Genomic DNA, 27,102 nt, shown 5'->3' on the forward strand with positions numbered 1-27,102 from the left:
GACACTCTAAACAGCGCCATCTAGTGACTTGTTACATCGGATGCCTCACGCCAACGTAGAGTCCAACTGAGCGAAATCTTGCCGGCTCATGAATAAAGAATAATTAATAATAATAATACATTTCCATTATAAGCGCCTTTCAAAACTCTGAAGGTCACTTTAGTTACAGGATACTTTTTTCTGTGGGTGAGCAGCGGCGGCCACACACGCCGGCGTTCACTCAACCCGGAAGTAACTCAAATAGAATAGTAAGACAAATAGCTAGGTTGGTTGCAAGGCAATAGATAGCTAAAAGCTAGCCAGCCAGATAGCTATTGTGCGGTATTACAGAAAAGACCATGACAATTGACTTAGCACAATATTTCTTACTAATGTCTTCTTAAACAAAATATGATTTGGTTGCTGAGGCGCAAAAAAAGACAGTTGAAATGGTAAAGGCAATTAAGGTATAAGTTTAATATTTTTAAGAATGCATTATACAAAGAACAAAGACTTTTGACAAAAGCAATGTTTTTTTTTTTTTTTAACCAAACCAAAACAACAACAACAACAACAAAAGGTATGATAGTTGGGCTGCATGTTAAGCCAACCAACTCTAAGTCACCATTAAAAGAACACGCCAAATTTTCATCAACGAGTCCCTCGGCCATTAAAAAGGTGTCATTATGTTTTGTTTTTCTAGGTAAGGAATGCAAAGTGTCAATTCAAAACGTTTAGATTGGGAAGCAATTTGGGAGGAGAGCAAAACAACAACAAAACAAAGTATAGCTAGCGCGTGCCAAAGAAAATAGTGGGCTCCAAAGTGGATCCTAGGCGGAGGCGTGCGTGCCTTCTCACGGCGAGCTTATTCAAAAAGGCTCAGCGTCCGTTTTGACGACTTTTATTCTCTCAAGTGATTTTGTGGACAACACTCAGATGGATTGCCAATCGCTTCCTGTGGGCAATGCGGGACTGAAGATCTGGCTGCACTCTCCCTTGGTCCCTCCCGTGCAATGCATGAAGAGGACACTTTTTCTCACACTGTTCAACTTAACTTCCCTGCATCGATTCATCTCTTCACCATGAACAACTAACTCCAGACAAATAAAGCGAATGCGAGCTGATACATGAATTGGCATTCAGACTGGGCTTTGCCTCATATTAAAGCGTCCGTTCAGAATGACACGCTAGCCTTTGCGTGAAACGAGACGTCCATTGTGTGCGAGTCGCGTGTTTGGGGTGTCGGCAAACAAAAACGTGAGCACCGGGAACTTCAGAGGGAAATAAATGGTCACGGTGCGGCGGGCACTAGGACCGTCCGCGGCGCCTTTCAGTCAAGAAGATTTTGGCACACTTTGGATCCACTTGCTAGCAGTTGAAATAAAGACGCGTCTACAGTCGGTCGCGTTGCCTCATACTCATTTTCTACCGCTACACTGGATGACGTCGGGGTCAGCGGCGTACAAAGTCCGAAATGAGTACACGCAACCGACCGACCGACTGTAGAAGTGCTAACAAGCGGATCTGAACAAGCGCGCCAAACCATTCTTGGCTTCAACGCGGCCGTGGCTGTACGCCCGCTGGGCGGGGTCCTAGCGCCCGCCGTCACGGAAGCATTTCCTCCGGAGATACCCGGGCAACAAGCGAGGGTGGGAGCGGGACTCCGCGATGGCTGAAGACAACTACCCGGTTGAAAAGTAGATCTGGCCACAACGCGATGGCGTTTTGAGCAATCTACTGAAAAGCTCCATTTAAATTCTACGTCTACGGACGTCATAAGGTCGGTAAGCTCAGAATCCCCGTCAGAGGCAACGGCTGTCTGCGCAAAGCCCGCACGGCCTCCCGGTGAGGCCGACCTGATCTTCTAGCCCCAAATCAGACTTCTTATTGCGGAGACGATTAAAAACTTGGTTGACTGAAATCCTTCTCTCAGCCGTAGCAGAAGAATGGAAATGTGGAAGGAACTATGTGTGGGTGGGTGAGGGCAAGTACAGATGGATGCAAGAGTATGCGTTAGAGGCGTGCGCTTTGAAAAAAAGACGGCCTTTTCATAGCAGCGCGCATTTGCGGCTCTTCTTGGGCTCCGGGGGCTCCAACGCAGCCAATATCGCCTCATCAAACACATTCTTTAGGCCTTTCTGCGGAGAAACAGAACAAAACAAATACACGGACTAAATAAGTGAAAGAAAACACGCGGAGGGCTAACAGAGATCAATCCGTTTTGAAGTGAAAAAGGGCGCGCGTCTTTGGAAACGTGTCCAAATAAGACGAGGCGACGCACAGCGGCATTGGCTCAAGTGTGATTTGTTGAGTATTCTGCAGGCCCATTCCAAAATTAGCTCATCGCTGATCCCACGCTGCGATTCCACAAGAATCATGTACAAGCGGACATTTCAAAATGGGAACGCCGGCGGATATTTCTCCTCAAGTCTGGCCAACTGAAATGAAACTGTCACATCATTTTTGAGAGAGAGAGAAAAAAAGAAAACAAAAAAACCTGCTAATGTGATGAGCGGCTTCTCAAAAATGAATATCTGATCGCCCTGCGCTTTAATCAGTCGCTAGGAAGAAGCTCCCACTTCCAAAAAGCTCGGCGAGCCACGGTCGAAAATTAAACGGCTGCAATTCGCAGTGGACGGAGGAGGAGTTGTTTAAAACAAGCAGCATTTTCTCTGTCTGCATCTCGGGAGGTTCGAGGGCAGCGAGGATAGCTTCATCAAAGACATTCTTCAGCCCTCGCTAGAGTGACAAGACAACAAGATCTCAGTTAGCGTGCAAAGAATTGGACGGGATGTGTACAAAGTAGGCCTTAGGTACGTGCAGTCGGAGAAATGTAAAGACTAAGACTGTACAGGAAAAAGGAAATTGACGTCAGCAACTTTGCCGGGGGGTAGGAAAGAAGAAGGGGTGAGGGAGGGAAGGAAGGAAAAAGCTTGAGAGTGCGGCGGCAGGGGCCAAACGCTGCTTTAATTCACACCATTGTTCCGAATCGTGACTCCCTTCCTTCAAAAACTACACCACCATAAAGGTTAGCGCAGAAAACTTTCAGAATAATCCATTTCATTTCTAAGCGCCTTTCAAAACTCTCTAGGACACTTTACAGTCACAGGATTTTTTTTTTTTTTTGTGCGGGTGAGCAGCGGCAGCCATTCGCGCCAGTGTCTTTACACAAGGACAATTATTTGTATTTTTTGTGCTTAGACTGTCATCAACCTTTGATTATTTTAACAATAAATACGCATGAAAATTTTCTGCTCCAAAAACGATGAAAGTCCGCTTCTACAAATCCATCCATTATCCGCTTAGCGCTGCTTTTTTCCTCACGAGACTCGCGGGTGCGCTGGAGCCGATCACAATTGTCTTTGGGTAAATGGACACATTTTAGTTCACGTTAATCGCCGTGTTAGCAACAACAGGGAAATTAAAAAAGAAGGCCAATTTTAAAATGGATGGGCCCCAATTTAATTAGATTGTCAAAGTATAAAAAAATGATTAAAAAAAACAAAGTGTGGGGTTGAGGGTGTGTGTGGGTGGGACACAAGTAAAGATAAAGCTTATTAAAGGACAACCGACGTCACGTTTTTGTTTCCTAACTGACATCAGAAAAACGTTTTATAGCATCTAAAATAGCCAAAACCAGGATGATATTTTTAGTCAAATGCAAAACACCAAGAAAAAATGTCTTCAAGTGTCCAAAAACTAGTTTCAGAAGGTCCCGCCCCCTTGTCCGTGATGTCACGCCAAGACGTCTTGCCTTGCTCGAGTCCCAGACAAAGGCAAAAGATGGCGCCTAAGCTCCTTTGGAAATGGGCTAATGTGAGTTTTCCTGCTAATTTCGCCATCGACACGGATCAACGCAAAGTTTTCAGACCGCAAAATGCATTGTGTGACCTTTTCTCGGTCTGGGGCGTTCCTTCCGTGACGTCACGTCAGGAATCGTCACCAAGTCAAAAACAAGACTTCCGGAATATTCAGCGCGAGTCTTAAAAGGTAAAATCTAGCTATATGCGCTGGAATCTTTGTCAAATACGCTCAGTAGAAGTCATTTGACCAATTATGGACACAACTTGTCGGGAGGCGTCGGTTGTCCTTTAAGCATTGTTTGCAAAGGTTGGGTTGGAATTTAGACATGCATTTTTTCTCCTCCATTTTCTTTTGTCTTGCAATAAAAAAACCGACATATTGAGCATTTTCACAAGTGGCTGTAGAAGATGGACGTTACCTGGGTGAGGGCTGAGCACTCCACGTACTTGACAGCTTTGAGGTCTCTGGCAAGTTTCTCTGCCGTCTCTGGAGTGATGGGTTTTTGCTTGTTCTTTGCCAGCTTTTCGATGGTTGAGGGGTCATCTCGTAAATCAATCTGGGTGCCAACGAGCAGGAAGGGGGTCTTTGGACAATGGTGAGTAATCTCTGGAACCCACTGGATACACAAAGACATTTAGGTAGCCATATGAATGTTGTTATGATGGAAATGGTGTCATGTCAGGTTAAAAGGGTGTGAAGTCAAAATGCACGGCAGAATATGCATCTCATTTTTCACCTCGAGCTATAACGGCCAGGGCAAACAACTACTTTCAATCGCAGCATTTTGTTGGACAAATAGATCATTCCGTACAATAGGTGCAGCGCCTTAAAACATACCTTACCGATTTTACCGTTACAGCGTGTATGACTGTGAATCGCCTCGCTTGTGCATATGTGTGAGGCATGTTGCTCGGTGTGCACCGAGCCTAGAAATGAAACCACTAAAAAGGTGACATTTATCTGCCATTTTGTATTGTGTGTGGCCAGCAGTTCTGAATAAAATGACCGTCTCACATCCGTGACGTGCTTTCACAAAGTCGATTCCTGTTCAATCCACGCGGGACACAAAACACGACCGGTGTGCAATACAAAAGTGACAGTATCATTCCAAAATGCTTTTTACCGCTAATTTAAATGCACACAATCAAAGAGAGGAATAAAGTCAAAAGAAAACGGCGGCTAGACCTTGCCTTTTCTTTGACGTTTTCAAATGACGAGGGAGACACGACGGAGAAACACACAAGGAAGACATCTGTCTGGGGATAACTCAGAGGTCGTAACCTATCGTAGTCTTCCTGACCTGGAAAAAGTACAAACAACAATGCGGATGGACCACGTGTCAAAAAAAATATAAAAATAAGCAGCCTTCATACAACCAAAACTACCATCTCCAGGCTGGAGTGAGGAGTAGAAATTTAAAGAACAAGTAGTCCCCAAAGCTGCATAAATATATATAATTGCCCTGGATACACAAGTATTTGTTTAAAAAAAAAAAAGATCAAATGCATACCTGCAGTATCAAATAAGCCCAGTGTGTAGGGCTCCCCTCCAATCATTACAGTTACGGCATAGTTATCAAACACCTGAAAAACAAACAGAAAACTGCGTGAACCATCTACTTCCAGTATTGTAAATATATGCACACGCATACATTCTAAATAGAGATTCCGCAACATTAAAAGTCTTGGCTGAAACTGAAAAGCAAAAATAAGGGGGAAATCTGTGTTGCGAAGCAGTCCACGCGTAGAAATAAAAAAGACAGGTTCCAAATACTTACTGTGGGTACATATTCTGAAGGAAATTTGTTGGTGGTGTATGAGATCAGTAGGCAAGTTTTACCGACGGCACCGTCGCCAACGACAACACACTTGATGGTTTGCATTTTTCACAAATCATTCAATACCTACAAGACCAAAAAACAAACACCACATTTGCCATTTATTTACGCATCATAATTCACACAGTAGCTCAAACGGGAGCAGTAGATCTATTCATATCTGTGATAATGTCATGCGTAATTATGATGTAGCATATCCCAATGGTTGGTACTTGTATATCATTAGAAAGCTGAGATGTCAAATCATTCTCTTTTTGATCATGCCAAAATCTATTTGGTGAAATATCGTGTCACTTTGTCCCATTTTGTTACGTTAAGTCAGACCAATGGAGATGCATCAGCTTGGATATCAGAACAGCAATTTAAAAAACAATGTCCACATATGAATAAAATCATTTGTATGCAACAACGCAGCCTGAGAGAAAGCCATTTATGTGTTAGCATCGAGGTTCTACATCACCAATTCAACCCCACTAAATAAGCCGTAGTAAACTGATATAAATGTACACAAAGGAAAACCCGTCAATGCAGAGTATACTGAATGAAATTGTTTGATATTGGTCACACAACAACACTGTTTTTAACAAGGCATTTCACTTCATTAGCAAACAAAAAAGTAAAGAGTTTTGTTCATGTTACCTTGATATTTTAACATGACATATGTGCGCCTTAAAACATCCCTCCGATTCAAAACCGAATGAACACTTTCATGAAAAATAAATTCAACAAATTGGCGTCTTCATAAACTAATGGCTCGAGACGTCATTTTGCGGTCATGGCTACTTCACGTGTTTCTGGCCCCACAGAACTATCATTTGGCTTATTTTTTTTTAACACAATAAGCGACGTGCTCGAGGTGGAAGGAATGTTTCCCCGTCGTGTCCAAAATCATCACGTTTGACGAAAATGGAGAACGACTGCAAGATCGCAGGGGATCGTTGGAAAAGCGGCTAGCGTTAGCTTAGCTACCCAAGTCGAATGTATATTTAGGTTATTACTGGCTTCAATCCGCCCCATTTTCCTGTCGGCTGGCATACAATCGATGAAAACATTGGGGCGATCGGGCCCTTTTGGATGTCCTGTCTGTCTGTCTGTCTGTCTGTTGTCGTTTCCACGAAAGGTTCCAAATGTTTTTCAGTTACGACGTTTCAACGCAAGCTGCTAACCGATGGCCCATTTCCAGTCATGTATATAAATACATATATATACGTATTTAAAAATCCCAACTGACTACGTGTTCAACTACCACTACAATTGAAAATCAAATCACAGTCCATTTAAAAAAAGCATATATATGCGTTGTAAATTATTTAACGGATGTGTTAAACCGATGGCCCGTTTCCAGTCATGTATGCATATATATCTTTTAAAAATCCCAACTGACTACGTATTCATCTCCCACTATCACCTCCACCTCCAAATCACAGTCCATTTTATATCTAGCTAGGCGTTGTATAATAATAATACTGTTGTAATTATTAAACGGATGTGTTAAACCGTCTTGGCTAGCGACGAGACACGAATCAAACCTGCTAGCAAAGCCACCGGGCTAATCTTAAAGCGATGTCACCGACATCTCACACAATCGAGCGATTCCACGCACATCACAACTTCCCCGCCGACGTTAGCTTCTTTATAAATCACGAATAATTATAAATGGATCACTTTGTGGAACGTCCCCTTACCGTATCTGCCAGTGGCGTCTTGGCGTCTTGGCGTCGGGCGTTGGCAGCTCCACTCCGAAAAAGCCAAAAAGGGGCTTCCCAGGCAACCAAACAGGGACACACTGCACAACGCTACACGACTGCCAAACTAAACCCAATTACGTACATTTTGGGCTCGCCGTCGATGTTTTATGGTTTACATTGTTATTTATATGTACGTATATAGATCGATACGTATTAAGAATAAAGAGATAGATAGACATCGACAGATATTTTTTGAAAGTGTGATAATTACAATACGAGATGCCAGCTGTTTCGTAAGTGACGTCAGGAATCACGTGATTTTTTTTTCCCTCGCTGGTAGGCAAAAGCAACAATGGCGAGTATGGACGAAGTGAATTACTGTAGCATGAAATCTGAACAATGCTCCGATCATGTGCGAAAGCTACCGCTAGAAGTACGAGAGCGACCATTTCAGAAGCTGGGACATCGTAACGGAACTTGTAACTTGCCGGATCCTTTCAATTTGAAGAATGGATGGGTTGACGATCCATCATTGTGGCTGGACATTACTTTCACCGATTTTTATTTGTACCTCGTCGATGCTCCCGGATATTTCACTCACGATAGTTTGAAGGTATACAAGTCCCTCAAAACTTATGAATACGTTTATATATATATATATATATATATATATATATATATATATATATATATATATATATATATATATATATTATATATATATATATATATATATATATACAGTTTTTCTGATGTCAGTCAAGAAACAAAAAAGTGATGTTGGTTGTCCTTTAATACACAGTATGAAATGTACAGTAATTTTCAAAATCATCACGCTTCAGCAGACAAAACAATAAACATTGTTGCATTCATATACAGTATAGTGGGCATGTACATAACACTGCAACGCTTACATCTTACTGTATTATGTATGCAATTTAAAAAAGTCATCAATCTTCTTCTGATTCCCATTTTAATATAAACACTTCTATCTTGTTTAACATTTCTAAAAAACCTGATGCATTTTCTCTGGATTCCAAGTAAGATCGCATGTCCGAAGCACCTTGCAACGCTTGTGTCTTTGTTGCAAAACGTGTGCATTGAGTCGGTTCTTCATCTTCACCCTCATCCTCCTCGTCAGTACTGGGTTCTGCTGGGGCATACTTGCCTTTGACAATAAATTGTAATTTATCGGTACCCGTCATGTTAGCGCACGGCATGATTCTAAGTCTTTCTTTTGAACGGCAATCCTCATCCTTGCAGACGTATGATTTCTCTGGCTGCAGCTTGTAAAACAATCCAGCGTTGTATACGTCGTCGGGGTGGTAATCCGTCAGCAGCTCTTGCAGTCTGCCATTGTGCCAGTCGTCAACTTGCTTGTGATCCACTTTCTTGGCCTCTCCAGTAATCTTGCGCAGCTTCAGATCCTTCCAAAGTCAAAAAACAAAGTCATCTTTATTGTCAAATACTGTATGCTAATATGCACGACATACAGCACGGATGAAACGACTGTCCTGTCGGACCCGGCGTGCAAGGCACTTAGAATGACTACAAACATGAAAAGGCCAATTTGCCGGGAGAGCGAGGGGAGCCGCTACGTGTTGACGCGCCGCCATCTTGGGAAAAACAAACATGCACGACAACACAAAGACACAGATTCATTCATTCATTCTTCAGGACTTGCTATACCTTCCGTTCCTTGTAGCGAGTTAACCAGCCTTTGGAGCATTTAAAGTCGTCATGGCCCAATTCTTTTGCAAGCTCTTGGGCCTTGGTCTGCAGCATGACTCCTGATACCGGGATGTTCAGGTTCCTCGCTTGCCTCATCCAGGTATCCACCGCGTCCTCCACATCGGGGTGCGCCGACTTTCTCATCCTCTTGGAGCCGGGCCCGAAGTCCAGCGTTTCGTATGCCGTCTTGATTTTATCCTTACTCTTCAACCACGTTGATAAAGTATTTTGCGGCACGTCGAATTCCTTCGCAATAGATGATTTGCTCCGCGTTGGATTCTCCTCAACAGCCACGATTGCCCCGTACTTCGTTCCGAGATCACAATTCTTTCGTTTCGCCATAGTTGAAGACGGTAGCAAATGTCGTCCGGTACACACGAGCTGGCGTCTGAAAATGAAAATGGCGTCTGCTACGCGGGAGCTGGTCACGTGACCAAGACACGTGACCAAGTCGACCACTGGCGCGACCGATACAGATTTCGATAATGGTGGCACGGTATAGTGTAGAAACCCCGAAGCAAATATCGAGTCACCGTACGTATGAAGCAGCGCGGGGGGTAGTGGCGAGCACGCGACGTCACGGTGCAGAGGTGGCGAGTTCAAATCCCGCTGCGGTCTCCCTGTACGGAGTGAGGATGTTCGCCTCGCCTGCGAGGGTTTTCTCTGGGTCCTCCAGATGAAAAATAAAACATGTATGATATGACATGCTTATTGAACATTCCAAATTGTCCCGAGGTTGAAGTGCGAGCGCAGATGGCAACAGGTTCAGGGTGTCCCCGGACACTGACTATCCCACAGTAACCCCAGTGAGAATAAAGCTGTCCAAAAAGCGAATGAATGAATTATTACAATTATTAACTGCCAGAACATAACATACGAAAAGTAGTGCAAATGATATTCAAGCCCAAATGCCCCATTTAAAACCACATTCAGTCCGTCGATGCAATTCTTTAGAATTTGTTTGGACGTCTGGTCGAGGCTTGACCGACACGGTAGATGTATTATAACAGTCTGCCACTTGATGGCAATGGCGGCACAATGGCCTAATTTCTCACGCAAGCGGGAGGGAATAATGACCCGTGAAAGGAATCCCCGAAGAATGATGACAAAGATATTTTTTTAATGTTCAAAATGAACACACATTGTAGAAATTAACAGCACGTCACAACAAAGGTGTAAAACAAAGGGAACGCATGGCTCTCGAATGCTTGGGATTTGCGGATGTCACTTGGACACACTTTGCAGCAAGGTAATATTATCTCCTTTCAACATGATCCTCCCTAGAAGAAAGGGGAAGAAAAATAAACGGAATAAGCAGACATAACCGCTTATCGCTCAAAATGTTCCCACCAACTGCCCGAAGACAACTGGGATAGGCTCCATCACGTTGGCAACCCTCGTGAGCATCAAAGTTCTTACCCAGCGGTTTCCTGTTTCTGGTCTTCATGTGGACTTCCTCAGAATCCTCAAGAACCAAGTTCATGTACTCATCAAAACCCTGAAAATCCAACACAACATGAACTGCAAAACTGACCTCCGAAACATTCGTTGGCAAGCCTTCTTCTGCATTTGGAAAAAAAGAAAGTACATTGGTAGTTTTTTTAACAACGGAAATGGCTGCTGCTGCTCACCCGCACAAAATAATTACGTGCCTGTAAAGTGTCCTTGAGCGTTTTGAAAGGCGCTTAGAAATTCAATGTATTATTATTATTATACCATTTTAAGAGAAGTAATTCATACAATCAATGTACATTGATTTAAAATGCATATCAGAATCATCTTTATTGCAAAGTATGTAGTACACACACAAGGAATTTGTTTCCAGTAGAACACGCTGCACTAGTACTACTACTTGGACATGAAGTTAACCATAACTCATTTGCTGCAAGACGATGTGCAAATATGTGTCCACTCCAGCGGACCCACAGAATATTTATTGACTGTTAGAGCTACCTCAATATTCAATGCAGCGTAAGAAAACGTACACACTACTCTTTCATCAGAAAATAAGTTCATTCCTAAGTTATATGGCTCTGGAGTTTGAAACGGGGGCAGCTGTCCAAAATACAATACATCCATATTGATTTATGTAGCGCTTGATGGGAGGGGGACTTACAATGATACAGCCCTCTATTCTGATGTTGACCTGCTCATACAACCACACCTGAATCCTTGAGCGCTGCGGATGAAAGGAAGCCGTTCATTTTGAAATGCCAGCAACAGTATCAGCCAGCACAACAAAGAGAGAAAATGATCATGACTTACATTCTGGAGATACCTGAAGATTAGGTTCTGATTGATGCAGTTAAACAAAGTATTGAAGTGTGCAGTGATAAACAACCACACAGAACGACTGCACGTACTGTGCGCACGGATTTAGCTTGGATTGGCCTTTATTAGTCTCACAGTGGAGAATTTTACATTTCACAGCAGCAAATATGCTGCTGCTTATCTGCAATTTTATTTGGATTCATCAAATGAAAAGGCGAAAGGAAAATAACGTTTACTGGGCGAGTTGCTTGTTCTGTAGCCACAAAGGGACATGTGTAGTACAGAGGGTTGTGTCCGGAAGGGCATCCGACGTAAAAGCTTGGCCAAAACGAACATGCGGATCAAACTTCTAAAGATGGAGGACACTGATTTGCTGTGGCGACCCCTTGAAGGGAGAAGCCCAAAGGAAAAGAAGAAGAAATGCTGGAATATGAGGACGACATTCTGCGAGTTGTATTTTTTTTGTTTTTGCCTTGCAGCAGTAACAACACAGATGTAAAAATTCGCCTATTTTATCTTATCGTTACTATCATTCGTTGATCGTGGGTTTCGCCGGTTTACTCAGAAAGTCAATACCAAGATTAGACTATTTAAATAACGTTTTAAAGACTGTAGTTGTTCGCCTTTTCAGATGAATACAAATAGAATGGCTAACTCGGCTATCTCTGGCGATAGCATTAGCTTAAGCGTTAAATGTAAATGAACAACTTCCTATCGTTGGGAAAAAATGCAAGAGGTAAAAAGGATACAATAGGCTGAACCATAACCTTCTGAACCTTCTGTCCTTGTCCTCGGTACGCCATCCTTCTGAATTGTTTCCACGAATATCTGGAGACGTTTTTTTTTCTCGGGACAAGGTCCTCGTCCTCAGACAGAAAGAAAACGACTCACACGCGTTGAGCTCAATGGCGGGCTTCCGTTTGCTTCTTGACGAGGAAAGGCGTTCTGTTTTCCAAACAGCGCCGCTCCTGCTGGGAGGTCGGTACTACACGTAATTCACGGAAGGATTCCTACATGGTTCTTGCTAGTGAAACGATTTCACGAGCTAAAGTCCTCCGTTTAACTTAAACCTCCAGCCAGAACCCCCATCAGGTTTTTTCTTCATTAAATTATGAAGTTTTTAATGAATGAAGCCATCCTTTAATGTCACACAGACTAGAAAGGTATAGGAGACGCCAGCGTGTCGTCATTTGTTATGATCACGTGATCGGCCAGCAAAAGTCAAGTAAACACAACAGTTGTCCGCGAGTGCGCTCATTGTTTTGTAAGCTTATGCGTTTCATTTTCGGTTTTGATGAATGAAAGTCTTCGCGTTTTAATACGATAGTGATATCGTGTGTGGTTGTTGGCTGTACAAACCGTTTTGTGAAAGGATCCAGGTTAAAATTTCACCGACGACCGATCGCCGAGGGAAGAAAACAGCTCTGGCTTCAGGCCATTCATCGAAAGAGTCGTGCACAAGAACATCGCGGAGGTCGAGTTTGTCGAGATCGTTTTTCTTCAGGTATATATATTTGTGCAGAGAAAAATAGTGAATGTTTTTTGAAAGTAAGTTGAAATTCAACTTGGTGCATTGCACGCATATCTTACTTATAACAACAACAGGGTGAAAACATACATTTTCGATATACTGCATCATGGGGCTTGGCATAAAAAATATCCAGTAACTTTAAGAAGCTGTGATTTAAATGGATATACTATTTAGCTGTCAAAGGTCGAACAAGGGGACCACAAGTTTCCATTTTCCCACTTTCCGCACTGGAGTTGATTTTAGATTTATTTGGGGTCACTGCCAGATGTGTGGACTGCACTGTAGTGTCAGGCAGAATGTTGAAACGTTCCTCCACTAGATGGCAGACGATACACAGCGATGAGATCTAGTTTTTGTGAATCTGGACTGCTCTGATATCCCCCCCCGCCCCACCCCCAATGTGAAATATGTTGCCTGGCTCACTAAAGCTTTTGGAAAACATTTTCATCTGCTTGTCTTGGACACCCTTTTTAATGTTCGCGCGCAAGCTATCGTTGTGCATCAACACTGCACCGAACCGATTCAAAAGGAGAATGGCGGCAGCGTGAGGTCAAACCGTCACAGAAGTGCACCGCGCACGCTGGTTTGAAACAACAACATCCTACCGGTGACCTCACTCCCTCCTTTTACGGCTCATTTAACATCTCATCTCGTAGTGGACCATTAAACCTCAAGCGAGTCGACGACATTAGGCTCTCTGGTCGGCTGTCTCAAGATGAAAGTTCCCTTAGAAGACGGTCCAAAGAGCGTTAATCACATCTACTTCCCGTGCCTCGCATCCTGCAGATTGGTTTACAATCGATGTCCGACAGAAAGCACTCGTTCGGGGCGGAGACGTCGGTTGACGGCGTGACCGCGCGGGGGTGAAAAGACAAACACCCGGACTTTGTTTTCGCTCAAGATGCCCGCTCTGCACAGTTGAGCAAAAACAACACATTTAGGCACCGGTTCGTGTCTTTCTTTTCGGGAGGCATCCGGGTTCGATGGGTTCTTCCTGTCATTTATAAATTGCGTTAAGCATCTTATTGAATTCGCCCCTTTCTCACACGCTGCTAAATGTTTTGTATGGATTTTCATTAGAGGCAATGGAGTTAGCTATGATGCTAAACTGTCTGAGGCAGCCGCGTAGCCTCCACCTGAGAAAGAAACAAAGTCCATTTGACAACAAGTCAATGGGTCTTCATCCAAGATTTCAATTCACTTATTATCTCAATTTTACCAGAGCTAACGGGGCAATCAGAGTCAGGCATAGAACAATATAGGTAATCAGACAGAACAAAAGAAGTCATCAGCTTAATAATAATAACAATAATACATTTCATTTCTAAGCGCCTTTCAAAACTCTCAAGGTCATTTTACAATCACAGGATACAATTTTCTTTGGGTGAGCAGCGGCAGCTACACGTGCCAGCATTCACTCAACCCGGAAGTAACTCAAATAGATAGAAAGTAACCTCGCTAGCTAATACATAGCTAATAGATACGTACGTACTCGTTCATACAGCCAGAGAGATGATAATAATAATATTAGTAATAGTATTACTAATAGTATTAGTAATAATAGTAGTAATAATAGTCAAAGTAAAAAAAGTCAAAGTCAGCTTTATTGTCAAATATGCTAATATGTAGTAGTAGTAATATAGTAGTAGTAGTAGTACTGGCTAGTAGTAGTTGGCTGGCTAGCTGGTTATCTATTAGCTAGCTTCCTAGCTACTATTAGCTAGCTAATGGCTAGCTAGCTGGCTATCTAACTTGTCCTGTGACTGTGAAGTGAGAGTTTTGAGGAGCACTTGTAAATGAAAATATTATTATTATTATTATTATAGATATCAGAATCAGAAAGCCTTTAATAGTCCCACAATGGGGAAATTTGCCAGCTAGATAGCAAATACATTGCAAATAGACAGCTATCTAGGTGGCTAGCCAGTTAGCTTCAGTGCTCGCCCCAACCTTAGAGCAAGGACCTATCAAAGCCATTAGAGCTGTTGTCCATCAGGTGTGTGTATATATATATATATATATATATATATATATATATATATATATATATATATATATATATATATATATATATATATATATATATATATATATAGAGAGAGAGAGAGAGAGAGAGAGAGAGAGCCAGAATTACCAGCACAACCTTAGTTCGATGACGACGCTCTTTGGATGAGGAGCGAAACGCCCGACACCATCAAAGAAGTACAGATGAGGGCTGAAGAAACCTTGTGATCCATGACCAGAATGCGGCCCACTTCAACCTCTGAAGGCCCAAGTTGGGTGCCCCGCCAACGTTGCGCAACCCCAGCTCTCCCCGTGCTGTTTAGATTTCCGTGATGAGTCCAACGTGGCCAATCAGACTTCCAGCGAGTGGCCTTGAACTGAAACCGGAGACTTTTGAAGCATCCCGGGAAGCCGGCGGGAGCCCGGCCCACGTTAATTGCGCTGGCCGGCCCTCGTAGTCTAGCGAGTCCAATGCATTTAGTCTTTCTAATTGGGCCGCAATTTCAGTGTTTATGTTGGCGCAGGTTGCCAGAGATGGAGCCCTTGAGTCCTCCGGCCAGATCGACCAAAGCCACCTTGCGGGAGGAAACCCTTCAAACCTTTCAGCTGGGGCTGGGAGGAAACAATCGCCAGCGCAGATAAACATTGCTGACTTGCTTGAGCATTCCTGCTATCCTTTATTATTATTATTATTACAGTAAAGTCTCGTTATATCGATATTCAAGGGAGTCCGAAAAAATATCGATATAACCGGGACTATCGATATATCCGATATCGATATAACGAGACTTTACTGTATTATTATTATTATTATTATTCAGCCCCTATCGCAGACCCTAAAAATGTTCTACACGTTTTTTAGCAGTTGCCCTGTCCAGTGTATGCAAATATATTTTTTTCCTTTCCTCCTTAACTCAACTTCAACTTTTGAACACACCCAACAGACAACACACAGACTGGTGAAATCAAATTTTTGGGCATAATTCCCCCCGACCATCAGCTAATTTACGATGCACTTTTCCAATGCGGCAAAGCAGCCGCAGTCTGAAAGCCACTGAAAGATAAATGAAGGTACACCAGGAAGGTTTTTACGAGTGGTTGGTATACACAAATGTTTGTGTGGCGGAGGCGCTCACGTCTTGTTAGCGTGACGGGACACCAGAGAGGTTGCGACAGCGTGTTGGCATTTATTGGCGTGGCCCCGCCTGACGGGGGCGGGGGCAATGGGGGCATACCTGTGGCCGCCATGTGTGCTCAGCAGGCTACGTGGTGATCATTAAGCAGACGCGGAAGAGGCAAGGATGAAGGTTGCGGTTGTCCATGCCAGCTGCTGACTCAGCCAACACGTCCTCACAAATAATCAAACACTCAATGTACTGTATTTTCCGGTGTACCGCGACCGCCAGACCCTTTGAAAAAAATTCTACGCCTGGCACCGCAACGCGCAAGCGTACTACGATTTTGGCCAGCCAGCACGTCACACACTCGCACAGCAACCTACTGCGTGACTACACTTAAGACAGTAGTTATACAGCGCAGATACCGTCTCCAAACTGTCGACAGTTTGGTGTATTCGATTGAAAACGTTGCTGAAAAACAACAGAATGACATCACATACCATCTTGTCGTGTAAACGTCACGTCAACCCTTTCGAATGGATTTCGACTTACAGCTGTTTGACTTACGACCGTTTTGTCGGAACGGAACCCGGCGGTAACTCGGATGTTACCTGTATTTGTTTTTGGACTTCTTTTTCGAAGAACAAGCCATCATGACGAGCGTCACCTCAGTGATGTCTTTTGGGAGTCCTCGTCAACGCACTTTGGCACCGGCCCGCCTTTCCCGCACCTTCTTTTCCACTCAGCAGTCCAATTAAAGCTGATTTAAGGCTTCACCTGCGTGCCCATCGGCAAGGGGGGGATTGGTGCTTGCGCGTGAGTGACGCCTTGATGAGATAATGACCCGCCGCACACAAACACACCCAAACGCACCGCCACGGGTCTTACCTGCAGTCTGGTATATATTTGAAATGGGACATACCCCCCCATCCCCCCGCCTGACCCCGCTTTTGTGAAAAGGAAAGGTCACGCCGACAGTCCGATCACTTTGAAGACTGAAAGGCGCTCATGAAAATGGAACACGGCTCCGCTAACTCAAGTTACAAATCTCTCGCTTTGTACTTAGATGTGCAGGATGATGACATGAGGTGAATTTGTACAGGCTGAGTTGGCCGCCAATCTGGGAAAAATGCTTCTGAGTCGATTGTTTTTCATGAGAAATGTTCAAAACAATCTGTCGAGGAAAAGGTTTCTTCAGCCGCCGTCTGTACTACTTTCAAGGTGTCCGACGGATGAGGAGCGAGACGTCCGACACCTTACAGATGACGACTGAAGAAACCTTTTCCTCAATGGACCACTGAGAACCGACACAGACGTCAAATCAATCTAGTCCATGATTAAAGGACAACCGACGCCACTTTTTTGTTTCTTAACTGACATCAGAAAAAATGCTTTATAGCATCTAAAATAGCCAAAAAACGCAGGATGATATTTTAGTCAAATGCAAAACACCAAGAAAAACGACTTCAAGTGTCTTCAAATTGAAGCCGGAAGTGGCCAGTTTCAGAAGGTCCCGCCCCCTTGTTCGTGACGTCACGCCAAGACGTCTTGCCTTGAATCAAAACAATGGCTTCAGATTGGGAGAAGATGCTTTCTTGTTACTCATCCAGTTATGAATATGATTCAAATCGTTCTGAAGAGGAAAGCATCAATGTTTGCAATCGATTCAAGAAGTTATTCCGTGTCATTTTGAGGCATCTGGACAGAAATGTAGCACCCTGAAAATGCTCAAGGTGGCGCCTAAGCTTCGTTGGAAATGGGCTGATTTGTCTGCTGGGAATTTGTGTCAGTGAATATCCAATAGTTGTCTTGGTGCAACACACAAGGATTCACCATAGCGTTATTTGTGTTTTCCTTCTAATTTCGCCATCAACACAAAGTTTTCAGACCAAACAAAGTAGCCAAAATGCATTGTGTGTCGCTTTCTCGGTCAGGGGCGTTCCTTCAGTGACGTCACTTAGGGCATCGTCATCAACTGGAAAACAAGACTTCCTGAATATTCAGCGCAAGTCTTAAGAGGTCAAATCGAGCTATATGCGGTGGAATCTTTGTCAAATACGCTCAGTAGAGTCATTTGAAGCCATTTGGAAAATTATGGACACAAGTTGTCGGGAGGCGTGGGTTGTCCTTGAAATTGACTTGAGCGCCAGCCAGCCAGCAATCACCCCCAGTTCTCGGACTCTGTCTCTTTGGGTGGGACTCTGCCTAACCATGTCAGACAGACAATGTGGGGGAGGCAGAAGGGGGGCACGCCACGGTAGGGAGCGTAGGTGAGGGTTCAGAACCCTCTGACATTCACGCCGTGGCCCTGCAAGCGGTATCAGTGGCGACTCGGGACTCGTCGCTTCCAATCATCGTCACGCCGTCCAGAAGCAGCCCGAATCTCTGGTTTCAGCTTTCGCCGGAGTTTCCCTCCGATTCTCATTAAGTCCCATGTGTTTTCTTCTTCGACTTCTTCAGGAATGCAGAGGCTTCTCACCCTTGTACATTGATACCTCAGCTTACGAACTTAATTGGTTCCCAGAAAGTGCGTGTAAGGCAAAGAATGTGTCTTCCAAACAATCGATGAAAAGGTTTCTTCAGCCGTCATCTGGACTTCTTTCAAGGTGTCGGACGTTTCGCGTCTTATCCAAGATGCTTCTTCAGCAAACTAAAGTCTTACTGGTACTTTCGGCCCTATCTATCTATCTATCTATCTATCTATCTATCTATCTATCTATCTATCTATCTATCTATCTATATATATATATATATATATATATATATATATATATATATATATATATATATATATATATATATATATATATATATATATATATATATATCCCTACTGTCCAGACGTGGCAGTGCCGGACTCTGGGAGCAGAGGACTACTCGCTGCAGCTTTTCATCGATGGACCACTCCTGTACAACTGAGAGCTTACACGGATGTCTTCCAAACAATAAATTCCCAGAGGAAACCATTAAAAATTAGAATAATCCGTTTCTGTCCCCATAAAACATAATTTTCTACTAAATAAGCCTTAAAACTACACAAAATAGACCTTATTTTATGTATAATAATTGTGCTATTGGATTGTAATGAAAGAAATAAACTTTACTGTATAATCAATTTGTTTGATTTTCTGTTGTGGTGGTCGTTAATGTAGTTGCCTCTTGATCTCCTTCTGCTCGACCGTCATTTTCTTTTGTGTCCTCTTCGGCTTCAAACTAGCCTGTGGTGGGGTGTTTTTCAGTCCCATCATAGCAAAAGTACTCCACGCGATAACAAACTATTTCTGCACTCAAACAAAGGAGGTGACGAAAACTAGTCCGCCAGCCACCGCGGCGCTGTTGGACCGTGTGGTTTGGTTCGTCCACCAAAAAGTAGTTTGTTCGCCAAGACTATATGCTTGCGACTTTAATGTTGGTGAGGCGAAAAGTTGGTGAGCTAAAGCGTTCGTAAGCTGAGGTATCACTGTTCAAGGCGGCTTTTTTTCCAGACAGTTCTGTTCCTCTCATCTTGAACGATTCCTGCACTCCGCGTTTAGCTTGGCTATCGGTGCCGCGCTTGATGGTTTATGCATATTAAGCGGTGGAGTTGCTGTGCCTTGAGTTCGTCTCGCACTCAATCCGTCTACGCCGGAGTGACAGCAGAAAGGTTCCCAGTCCTCCTTTTGCTGCCACGGGCGCTTCAAGTATTTCACTCTCCCTTCTTGAGATTGGAAAGGAGGCCATTTGTAAAGCCAGCCAACACTGCGGTTTGAGGAAAAAGAAAAGAAGAAAAGCCTCACTCCGTTAAAAAGGCGCAAAAAGTGTTTGTTTTAATTGGCGCCTACATTTCATTGATTCACGCTGTCAATTTTCCAGTCTTTTTTCTCCTTTCGTTCCAACTGTTTTCAAATTTTCTTCTTTCTTGTCTGGTAAAGCAATTTTTCTAAAGAGATATTTTGTGTCTATATGTACCGTGGACAAGCGTTAGCTGAGCTTTAAATCACACTTTATGATGTCAGAGCGACGGATTGCTAAATAAAGCAATTTAAAGGACAACCGACGCCCACGGACAAGTTGTGTCCATAATTTGTCAAATGGCTTCAAAGGATTTCTACTGAGCGTGTTTTACACCGCATAGAGGTAGATTTTATGTTATTAAGACTTGCGCAGAATATTCCCGAAGTCTTGTTTTTTAGTTGGTGACGAGTCCTCACGTTACGTCACTGAAGGAACGCCCCTGACCGGAAAAAAAGGACACATTGTAGCCATCCTTCCATCACGTCAAAGCATTTTGCTGTGCTTGTTTGGTCTGAAAACGTCACGTTGCACCAAAAAGAGCCAGAAGAGGGCGACCAAGCTCCATATAAGGAATTTATCAGCCTGTGGAAACGGACTGATTAATTCCTCACAGGGAGCTTGGTAGCCATTTTCTGCCTCTTTCCTGGGACGCTACATTGCAGTCCAGATGCCTCAAAATGACTTCTTTAATCAATTGCAAACATGTATGCTTTCCTCTTCATAACTATTTGAATCATATTGATCAATTAACGATCCATTTCTTGAAAAACAAACAACAGCAGCAGCTTCCTCTGCAACTTGCAGTCAAAACAAGAAGCGGCAAAAAGGCCGGCCGGCTTGTCCCGCAACGCTCTTGCTAATCCAAGCCAGATGTGTGTAGCCAAAACTATTTGTGCTCTGCGCACCCCTCCGCCATCACCCGATTCCACTCTTTTTCTGCCGTGGCTTTTCTTCCACTTTTCTTCCCCCGTTTCCTGTCTGAGTAGACGGCCGGTGTTCGGGGGTCGCGATTTGGCTCTCTTGTCTGCTAGCTGTCCTGCTTTTTTCGTACCAGAGCAACCTTTCCCTTCGTAGCTCTTCTAGTGTCGCTTTGACGCTTTCCAGGCGAATCGGGTTGCCAACCGCAGCGGTGCGGAGGTGTTGGAGTCTGCTGAGACACTCTGATGTCTCAGCAGACTCTGCGATGATCGCAAAAAGGAGAGATTGAACACAGCTCTGTGATAGATGAAGGATTTGCCCTGCCTCTCGCGCAGGACACTCACCTGGAATCTCTTCCATGTTACCCTTGAACCTAAACAAGAATAGGTGCGCACAAATGTTTGGATACATGGCACAGGCACAAATGTGTTTCTTTGAGCAGCTACACTTTTTTCCTGTTCTGAATCAGATGATTTGTTAGCTAGCTGGCTAGCTAGCTAGATAGCTAGATAGGTAGCTAGATAGATAGCTAGATAGATAGATAGTGAGCTAGATAGCTTGCTAGATCTATAGCTAGCTAAATCGATAGGTAGATGGATGGATGGATGGACGGACGGACCCAGACAGACAGACAGACAGACAGACAGACAGACAGACAGACAGATAGATAGATAGATAGATAGATAGATAGATAGATAGATAGATAGATAGATAGATAGATAGATAGATAGATAGATAGATAGATAGATAGATAGATAGATAGATAGATAGATGGCTGGATCAAGCGATCGATCGAACAAGTGAGATTTTTAAAAAGTGTGATAATTACAAATGAAGCAACGTGCTAGCCAGAGATAAATTAAAGCTCAAGTTTCCAAATTAAAACAATATTGGAAAAAAGTTTGGTGATGGAAAAAAGCTCATGATCTTGTTTTGTTGATAATAACAACGGTGACCAAGAAATAGGCTTGGCTGTTCGTTTAATTTTAGGCCGTTATCATTGCGACTTCCAACAAAGTGAAATTAGCCACTGGATAAAAAAATGCAACTTTTGTCTCTTCCCAATCGGCTTCCTGTCAACCTGCACTGACCCGGCGCGGCGCTCACCATCGCTAATGGTGAAACGTTACACCCCCCCCCCCCCCCCCACTTCCCTGCGCAAAGTCTTGCGGAACCACTTCCATTCGCTCCGTTTGATGTCGAGTTTATTTGGTGAAAAAGGAAAAAAATAATACAATTTTAAAATAATAAAAATAATAATAATACATTTCATTTGTGGAATGGACTCTCAAGGTCATTTTACAGTCACAGGATAAGTTTTTCTATGGGTGAGTAGCGGCAGCCACATGTGCCAGCGTTCACTCAACGCAGAAGTAACTCAAATAGATAGAAAGCTAGCTTGCTAATATATAGCCGATAGATAGCTAATAGATAGACAGATAGCTAGCTAGCTAGATAGATAACAAGCCAGCCTGATAGCTAATACAGACCAAATAGATAGCTAGTTTGGTAGCTAGCTAGATAGCCAGCTTTTACATCTCTAGGCTGAGAAGAAACACTCGTATCATGCTGGAGATGCAAAACAACATGAGCGGGCTTTCTTCCTCTGTTGGCCGCCACTTCTGCTACCAGTGCGCTATTTTAGGCTATCTTGCTCGGCCTCTTTTATCTGAAACGCAAAGAGCCCCCCCCCCCCGGTGTTGTTGCTGCAGCTCACGCACGGACGGATCTTGATGGCAAAATGGCTCCTTAGAGAGCAACAATAAAAGTTGATGTGTGTTTGAAGTGGGACTTGTGGCTCGCACTAATTTGCTGGCTCCTTGCCCCGTTGGTTCTTAGGCATTACGCGACGCTTGTGTGGCATGATAGAATTAACTCCCGACTCGCTTGAATTGAAAGTTGAGCGACTCCGATTCATTTCCTGTGCAGGCCACCAGCAGATGCGTCAAATGTTTTTCTTGAGAAGCTTCATCGAGAATTTAAAAAAAAACAATAAAGAACAAATTCTTACGATCATCTGATGCATTAACTCATTCACTGTGTGACAATGTGCAAAAATGCGTCCGGTCCAGTGCCAGGGTTTTTGTCATTTTCCCTCAAATTCCACGACCCACACAATATTGACTTTTAGGATTACATAAAAATTCCATACAGCGTTAGAAGTCTTTGACTCGCTTCATTCATCAGAAAGCGTTAATTCTTAAATGATATGGGTCTGAAGTTATATGAGCTTGAAATGAGGGGTGGCTGTCCAAAATACAGTGCAATAGTGGTTTAAATAGCGCTTTAACAACAACATTGAAAAAGGGGAAATGCTGCCCCCTTGTGGAAATGAAAAACATTGCCAGAGGTCTGGCCAGTGCTTTATCGGCACCCAAGTGTGGAAAAACCAACACCCGAAGCAATTCGGGAATGGCGCCATATTTTCCATACCCGAATAAATTCAGGAATGACAGTGAATGAGTTCCTATAACTTGTGCAGCAGATCCTCGTACATTCCACCGTTTGATTTTCATGTCTTCAAAATCCATCCATCCATCCATATATACAATCATATAAAAGAAAAGCGCTGAGGCTTGAGGCCATGTATCAAGATAGACACCGAATAATAGCTGACTTCTTGCATTGGGATCTACTATATAAGTCCGTGTGTAGCGCGACGTTATTTTAGGACCTGTTGAGAGAAGCTTGAGTTGAATGCTTGACCTGTTGTGGCGTGGAGGGGGCTTTACTGCCTCACTGTGAGTGGGGATGGAAGAAAGAGCAAAGGGGGGGGGTTCGTATGTGTGTGTTGAGGTTTGGGGGGACACTTGTGGGAAGGAAAAGACTCTCATCGCAAGGGATCAGCTTGTGTAAACATTCAGGTTAATGAAGCTCAGTGGGCCTAATCCTCAAACCTCTTTCTCACTCTTCCTTCACAGACGGCCTCACCCCTGTTCTCCCCTTTATAACCCCCCCCCCCACACCTTCCATCCTCCAGCGTAATCTCTAGCAGGAGTGGGCACTGTCAATCAAAAGGACCTCAGGGAGGAACCGACTGGAAGGCGTGCGGTTGCGTGACGGAGAGGCTGCCAGAACCACCAAAGTGGCGTTGGCTACCTGGGTTGCTTCAAACCAGATGAAGGTGGACGATCGGGATGGAGACCTGGACTTGGGGATAATCGGGAACAAATGAGCCATACGCAAGGAAGAAGGGGGTGGGGGGGATGACAGAGATGGGATTGGGAGGCGGAAAGGCTTTTCCATTCTAAGCTCTGCAAACGCTGACATCACACGTTGCGGATGCCCTAGCACATCAAACATGCCAGCTTGAAAGGACAAGCGACACCTCTCGACAAGTTGCGTTCATCACTTCAAATGACTTCAAATGACTCCTACTGACAAAGATGCCACGGCACATTCAAGCCATATTCTACCTTGTAAGACTCGCACTGAATATTCAGGAAGTCTTGTTTTCCAGTTGATGACGATCCCTGCTGCCTCTGCCCCCCCCCAACCTGAAAGCAGGGACCTATCGTAGCAGAGTCCGGCACCGCCACGTCTGGACAGTAGGGATATACTATATATAGGGCCGAAACTACCAGTAAGACTTTAGTTCGCTGAAGAAGCATCTTGGATAAGAAGCGAAACTTATCCATCACGGAAATGTAACTGACACTTGTAGTTGGTACCTACTCTGTATTGACATCATAACTGCAGTTGACGTTTGCATAAAAAGCAAAAGGCCAAGCACGACGAAACCCGGCTGCTTTTCTTCTATACCTTTCCCGTCGCAGTAGTTTGAAATCCAATCATGTCAATCTCTATTTTGAACAAAGCTGCTCTGCTCATTTGCAGTTTACTGCGACAATCCCTTCGGCATCGATCCCTACAATCCTTCATTTGCTTTCAATATGGGGTCAAAGTCAGTTATTCTACCGTCTGAGTGTGAGCGCAGATATGTCCGACTTCTCTTTCGCAGATTTTGGGAGATTTTCCAACGCTTCCAAGTCCAAGTAACCAGAGATGTGTTTTGGTTTGGTCTTAAAAGCCTCCTCGTGTTCAAAAAGTTATAAAGCAGACAGACTGGGTTCTGCTGCGACAGATGTTCATTTGTCTTTGTCATATCGAGGTAGCGCTAACAAACTCAGCGCTGAAATGCAAGAATAAGCAGATGCCGAGGCCACTCGAAGGCCATGTAGCCATCAAGTACTTTGAGGAAATTGTTTTCTGCGTCAATTGGCTTTTTGCCGCTCTTTGACTTCAGCAATACGTCTGTATAGACTCTCGGTCGTACAGGAGCGGTCCGTTGAGGAAAAGGTTTCTTCAGCCCTCAGCTGTACTTCTTTGAAGGCGTCGGACCTTTCGCTCCTCATCCATAGAGCTTCGTCAATGAACTCAAGTTGTGCTGGTAACCCTGGCCCTATATCGCTAATGGACAGCGATGGTCGTGCCAGACCTCTGCTCTGTTTGGTCCCCTTGCCCGTTAGGTCTATGCACTGGGGAGCAGTGGACCACTTCCTGATGTCAATCTGATGACCTCGATTGTTCTGTCCCTGGCTCTGGTTTCACTATTAGCATGACTAAGCCTTACGTGGTATCGGCCCAAGAAGTCTTTTGTAAGCGGGGTCTAAATGAAACCTTAATGGCGATTGAGTGAAGGGGTTTGCTGTTTTACAAAAAGGGCTTCTTTGACTCCTCTTTCAAAGCATCTATTAACTTTAGCTACGATTTTACACCTCACTGTCATCAAATGAGTAGTTGCTCGCTTTCAGGTGCAGATGTACTCCAGGTCGACACCTTCAAAGAAGTACAGATGACGACTGAAGAAACCTTTTCCTCCTTTGACTACAGAGTACTTGGACTGAACTACAGAGACCTTGGACTGAACAGAACCTAGAAGCTCGTACCCCTACTTATCCTTCAGCATAGATAAGTCACGAGCGGCCACGCATATAGTACTTTTCGTCCAGGTTTGCAGCACTTCAGTATCCCCAAGGATCTGGAAACAGCAGACTGACACTTCTTTCCCTCTGAAGGCAAGAAAAATAGAGCAAGTCCAGAGCGAGAGGTCATCATACTCATTTTTACGTCAAAATCCGAAAGAGGAATGTTTCCCAATGGCAACAAAGAGTGGCATTGTGGGTAATTTTCAAAGCCTACCCATGCCATGACTAATCGTGGCGGTATTCATTTACGCTGCATCTCAGGTCTTTGGTGCCGTTCCAGTTTCCTCACGTCTCCTTTTGGGCTTTTTAGTCTGCCCCTCCCATCGGCTGAAGGTTTGGCTCGGGCTTTTATGAAGCTTGAGTTGACAATGATGATTTATGCGCCCATGCGATTTATTTCTTCTCATAAATCAATGCAAGGGAGCAAGTATGGCAGCCACACCCCGTGGGACCTCAATGACCATGCCTTCAAATTCAGACCGGATGACATTGAAGGGATATTCAAACTTGCTGTCACACAACATTACATCTTGAAAGTTTTTGAAGGAGACCTGGATATGCATCAACTTGACCAATAATCTCACCTACCCATGATGCTTTGCACAGCATTGAAAAGGGAACCGACTCTTGATTTCACTTCACCAAATACAAATACAAAAGCAGCCATTTTCTTAGCCTCACTTTGTTTAGCGGAAAGGTCGGTACTGTTGGGCAGTCTGGAGCCTCGACGCAGAGCACCGATGCGCATGTGGAACTGACGCGGCTTGGAATTGAAGCGGATTTACAGTAGGTGGGCCAGGAGATGTGAGACAGTGTCTTTTAGTCAATGGATGCTCCAGCTTTGTGTTTGCGTTCAAAACCTAGCCTGTCGCAGACGTGCACTGGTGAAAAGGAGGCTTTGATCCTCTCGTCTTTCATCTAGAATGGCTTCATACAACAAAGATGGTGCAGAAAGTGCTTAAGATTGAATGACTATCTGTGTCTTTGTGTTGTCATATTATTTGTTCTTTCCTTTTTTTGTTCCGCGACAGTGGCTGCCTTTACAGCAGCTCCTATATTTTGTTTTTGCTGCGGTGAAATGTCAATTTCTCGACTGTGAGACAAATAAAGGCTCGTGTAATTTAATCTAATGGCTCGTTTTTCATTGTACATACATGTTAGGGTACCAGTTTCCTTGTGAAGAAACACAGCAAATTTGTTTTTGGCAGCGGAATGAGGGAATTCATTTCAATTCTTTTTAATGTGGAAAGATGATTTGTGACTGAATGAACTGAAATCATTTCTCACAGCACCACTGTACTCATCGCAGCACTGGTGTTAACATGCGACCCATCATCTTTTACTTCATCCCCTCTCATGTGGACCACTTGATGCGTTAACATTTCTGGGATGCAAAGCAGAGCTGGATGAGAAGGTTTCTTGAAGAAACCTTCTCATCGATGGACCACTCCTGTACGACTGAGAGCTTACACAGACGTAAAGCAGAGCCTGGCCAAGTCTTTTTACTCGGAACGCAGGC

At 43.9% G+C, this 27,102-nt stretch overlaps 2 protein-coding genes across 2 annotated transcripts; both read right to left on the reverse strand.

The window, feature by feature from the left end:
* Nucleotides 1–436: 436 nt before the first annotated feature.
* LOC148889819 (cell division control protein 42 homolog) lies at nucleotides 437–7,461 on the reverse strand. Its single transcript, XM_089011248.1, has 6 exons — nucleotides 7,306–7,461; nucleotides 5,561–5,686; nucleotides 5,294–5,366; nucleotides 4,974–5,083; nucleotides 4,202–4,399; nucleotides 437–2,117 (listed from the first exon to the last, which is right to left on the reverse strand). Exons 2-6 carry the CDS (start codon nucleotides 5,663–5,665, stop codon nucleotides 2,028–2,030), a joined length of 576 nt encoding a protein of 191 aa, XP_088867374.1. The 5' UTR covers nucleotides 5,666–5,686; nucleotides 7,306–7,461; the 3' UTR covers nucleotides 437–2,027.
* A 2,678-nt stretch (nucleotides 7,462–10,139) lies between these two features.
* snrpe (small nuclear ribonucleoprotein polypeptide E) lies at nucleotides 10,140–12,216 on the reverse strand. The gene is made up of 5 exons (XM_089011254.1): nucleotides 12,060–12,216; nucleotides 11,305–11,331; nucleotides 11,156–11,218; nucleotides 10,459–10,537; nucleotides 10,140–10,319 (listed from the first exon to the last, which is right to left on the reverse strand). Exons 1-5 carry the CDS (start codon nucleotides 12,111–12,113, stop codon nucleotides 10,264–10,266), a joined length of 279 nt encoding a protein of 92 aa, XP_088867380.1. The 5' UTR covers nucleotides 12,114–12,216; the 3' UTR covers nucleotides 10,140–10,263.
* Nucleotides 12,217–27,102: the final 14,886 nt, after the last annotated feature.

The sequence above is a fragment of the Hippocampus bargibanti genome, linkage group LG12 (assembly GCF_051943395.1).
Source record: "Hippocampus bargibanti isolate YZ-2025 linkage group LG12, ASM5194339v1, whole genome shotgun sequence".
NCBI classification, from domain to species: domain Eukaryota; kingdom Metazoa; phylum Chordata; class Actinopteri; order Syngnathiformes; family Syngnathidae; genus Hippocampus; species Hippocampus bargibanti.

What these genes read in the sequence shown, in the direction of transcription:
- LOC148889819 (XM_089011248.1), bottom strand. Translation starts at nt 5,665, where the DNA reads ATGCAAACCATCAAGTGTGTTGTCGTTGGCGACGGTGCCGTCGGTAAA. An exon ending in GGGCTTATTTGATACTGCAG is followed by an intron (nt 5,084 to 5,293) that starts GTATGCATTTGA and finishes TACTTTTTCCAG; the next exon opens with GTCAGGAAGACTACGATAGG. An exon ending in TTGAAAACGTCAAAGAAAAG is followed by an intron (nt 4,400 to 4,973) that starts GCAAGGTCTAGC and finishes TTGTGTATCCAG; the next exon opens with TGGGTTCCAGAGATTACTCA.
- snrpe (XM_089011254.1), bottom strand. Translation starts at nt 12,113, where the DNA reads ATGGCGTACCGAGGACAAGGACAGAAGGTTCAGAAGGTTATGGTTCAG. An exon ending in GAATAGAGGGCTGTATCATT is followed by an intron (nt 10,538 to 11,155) that starts GTAAGTCCCCCT and finishes TTGGATTTTCAG; the next exon opens with GGTTTTGATGAGTACATGAA. An exon ending in CAGAAACAGGAAACCGCTGG is followed by an intron (nt 10,320 to 10,458) that starts GTAAGAACTTTG and finishes CCTTTCTTCTAG; the next exon opens with GGAGGATCATGTTGAAAGGA.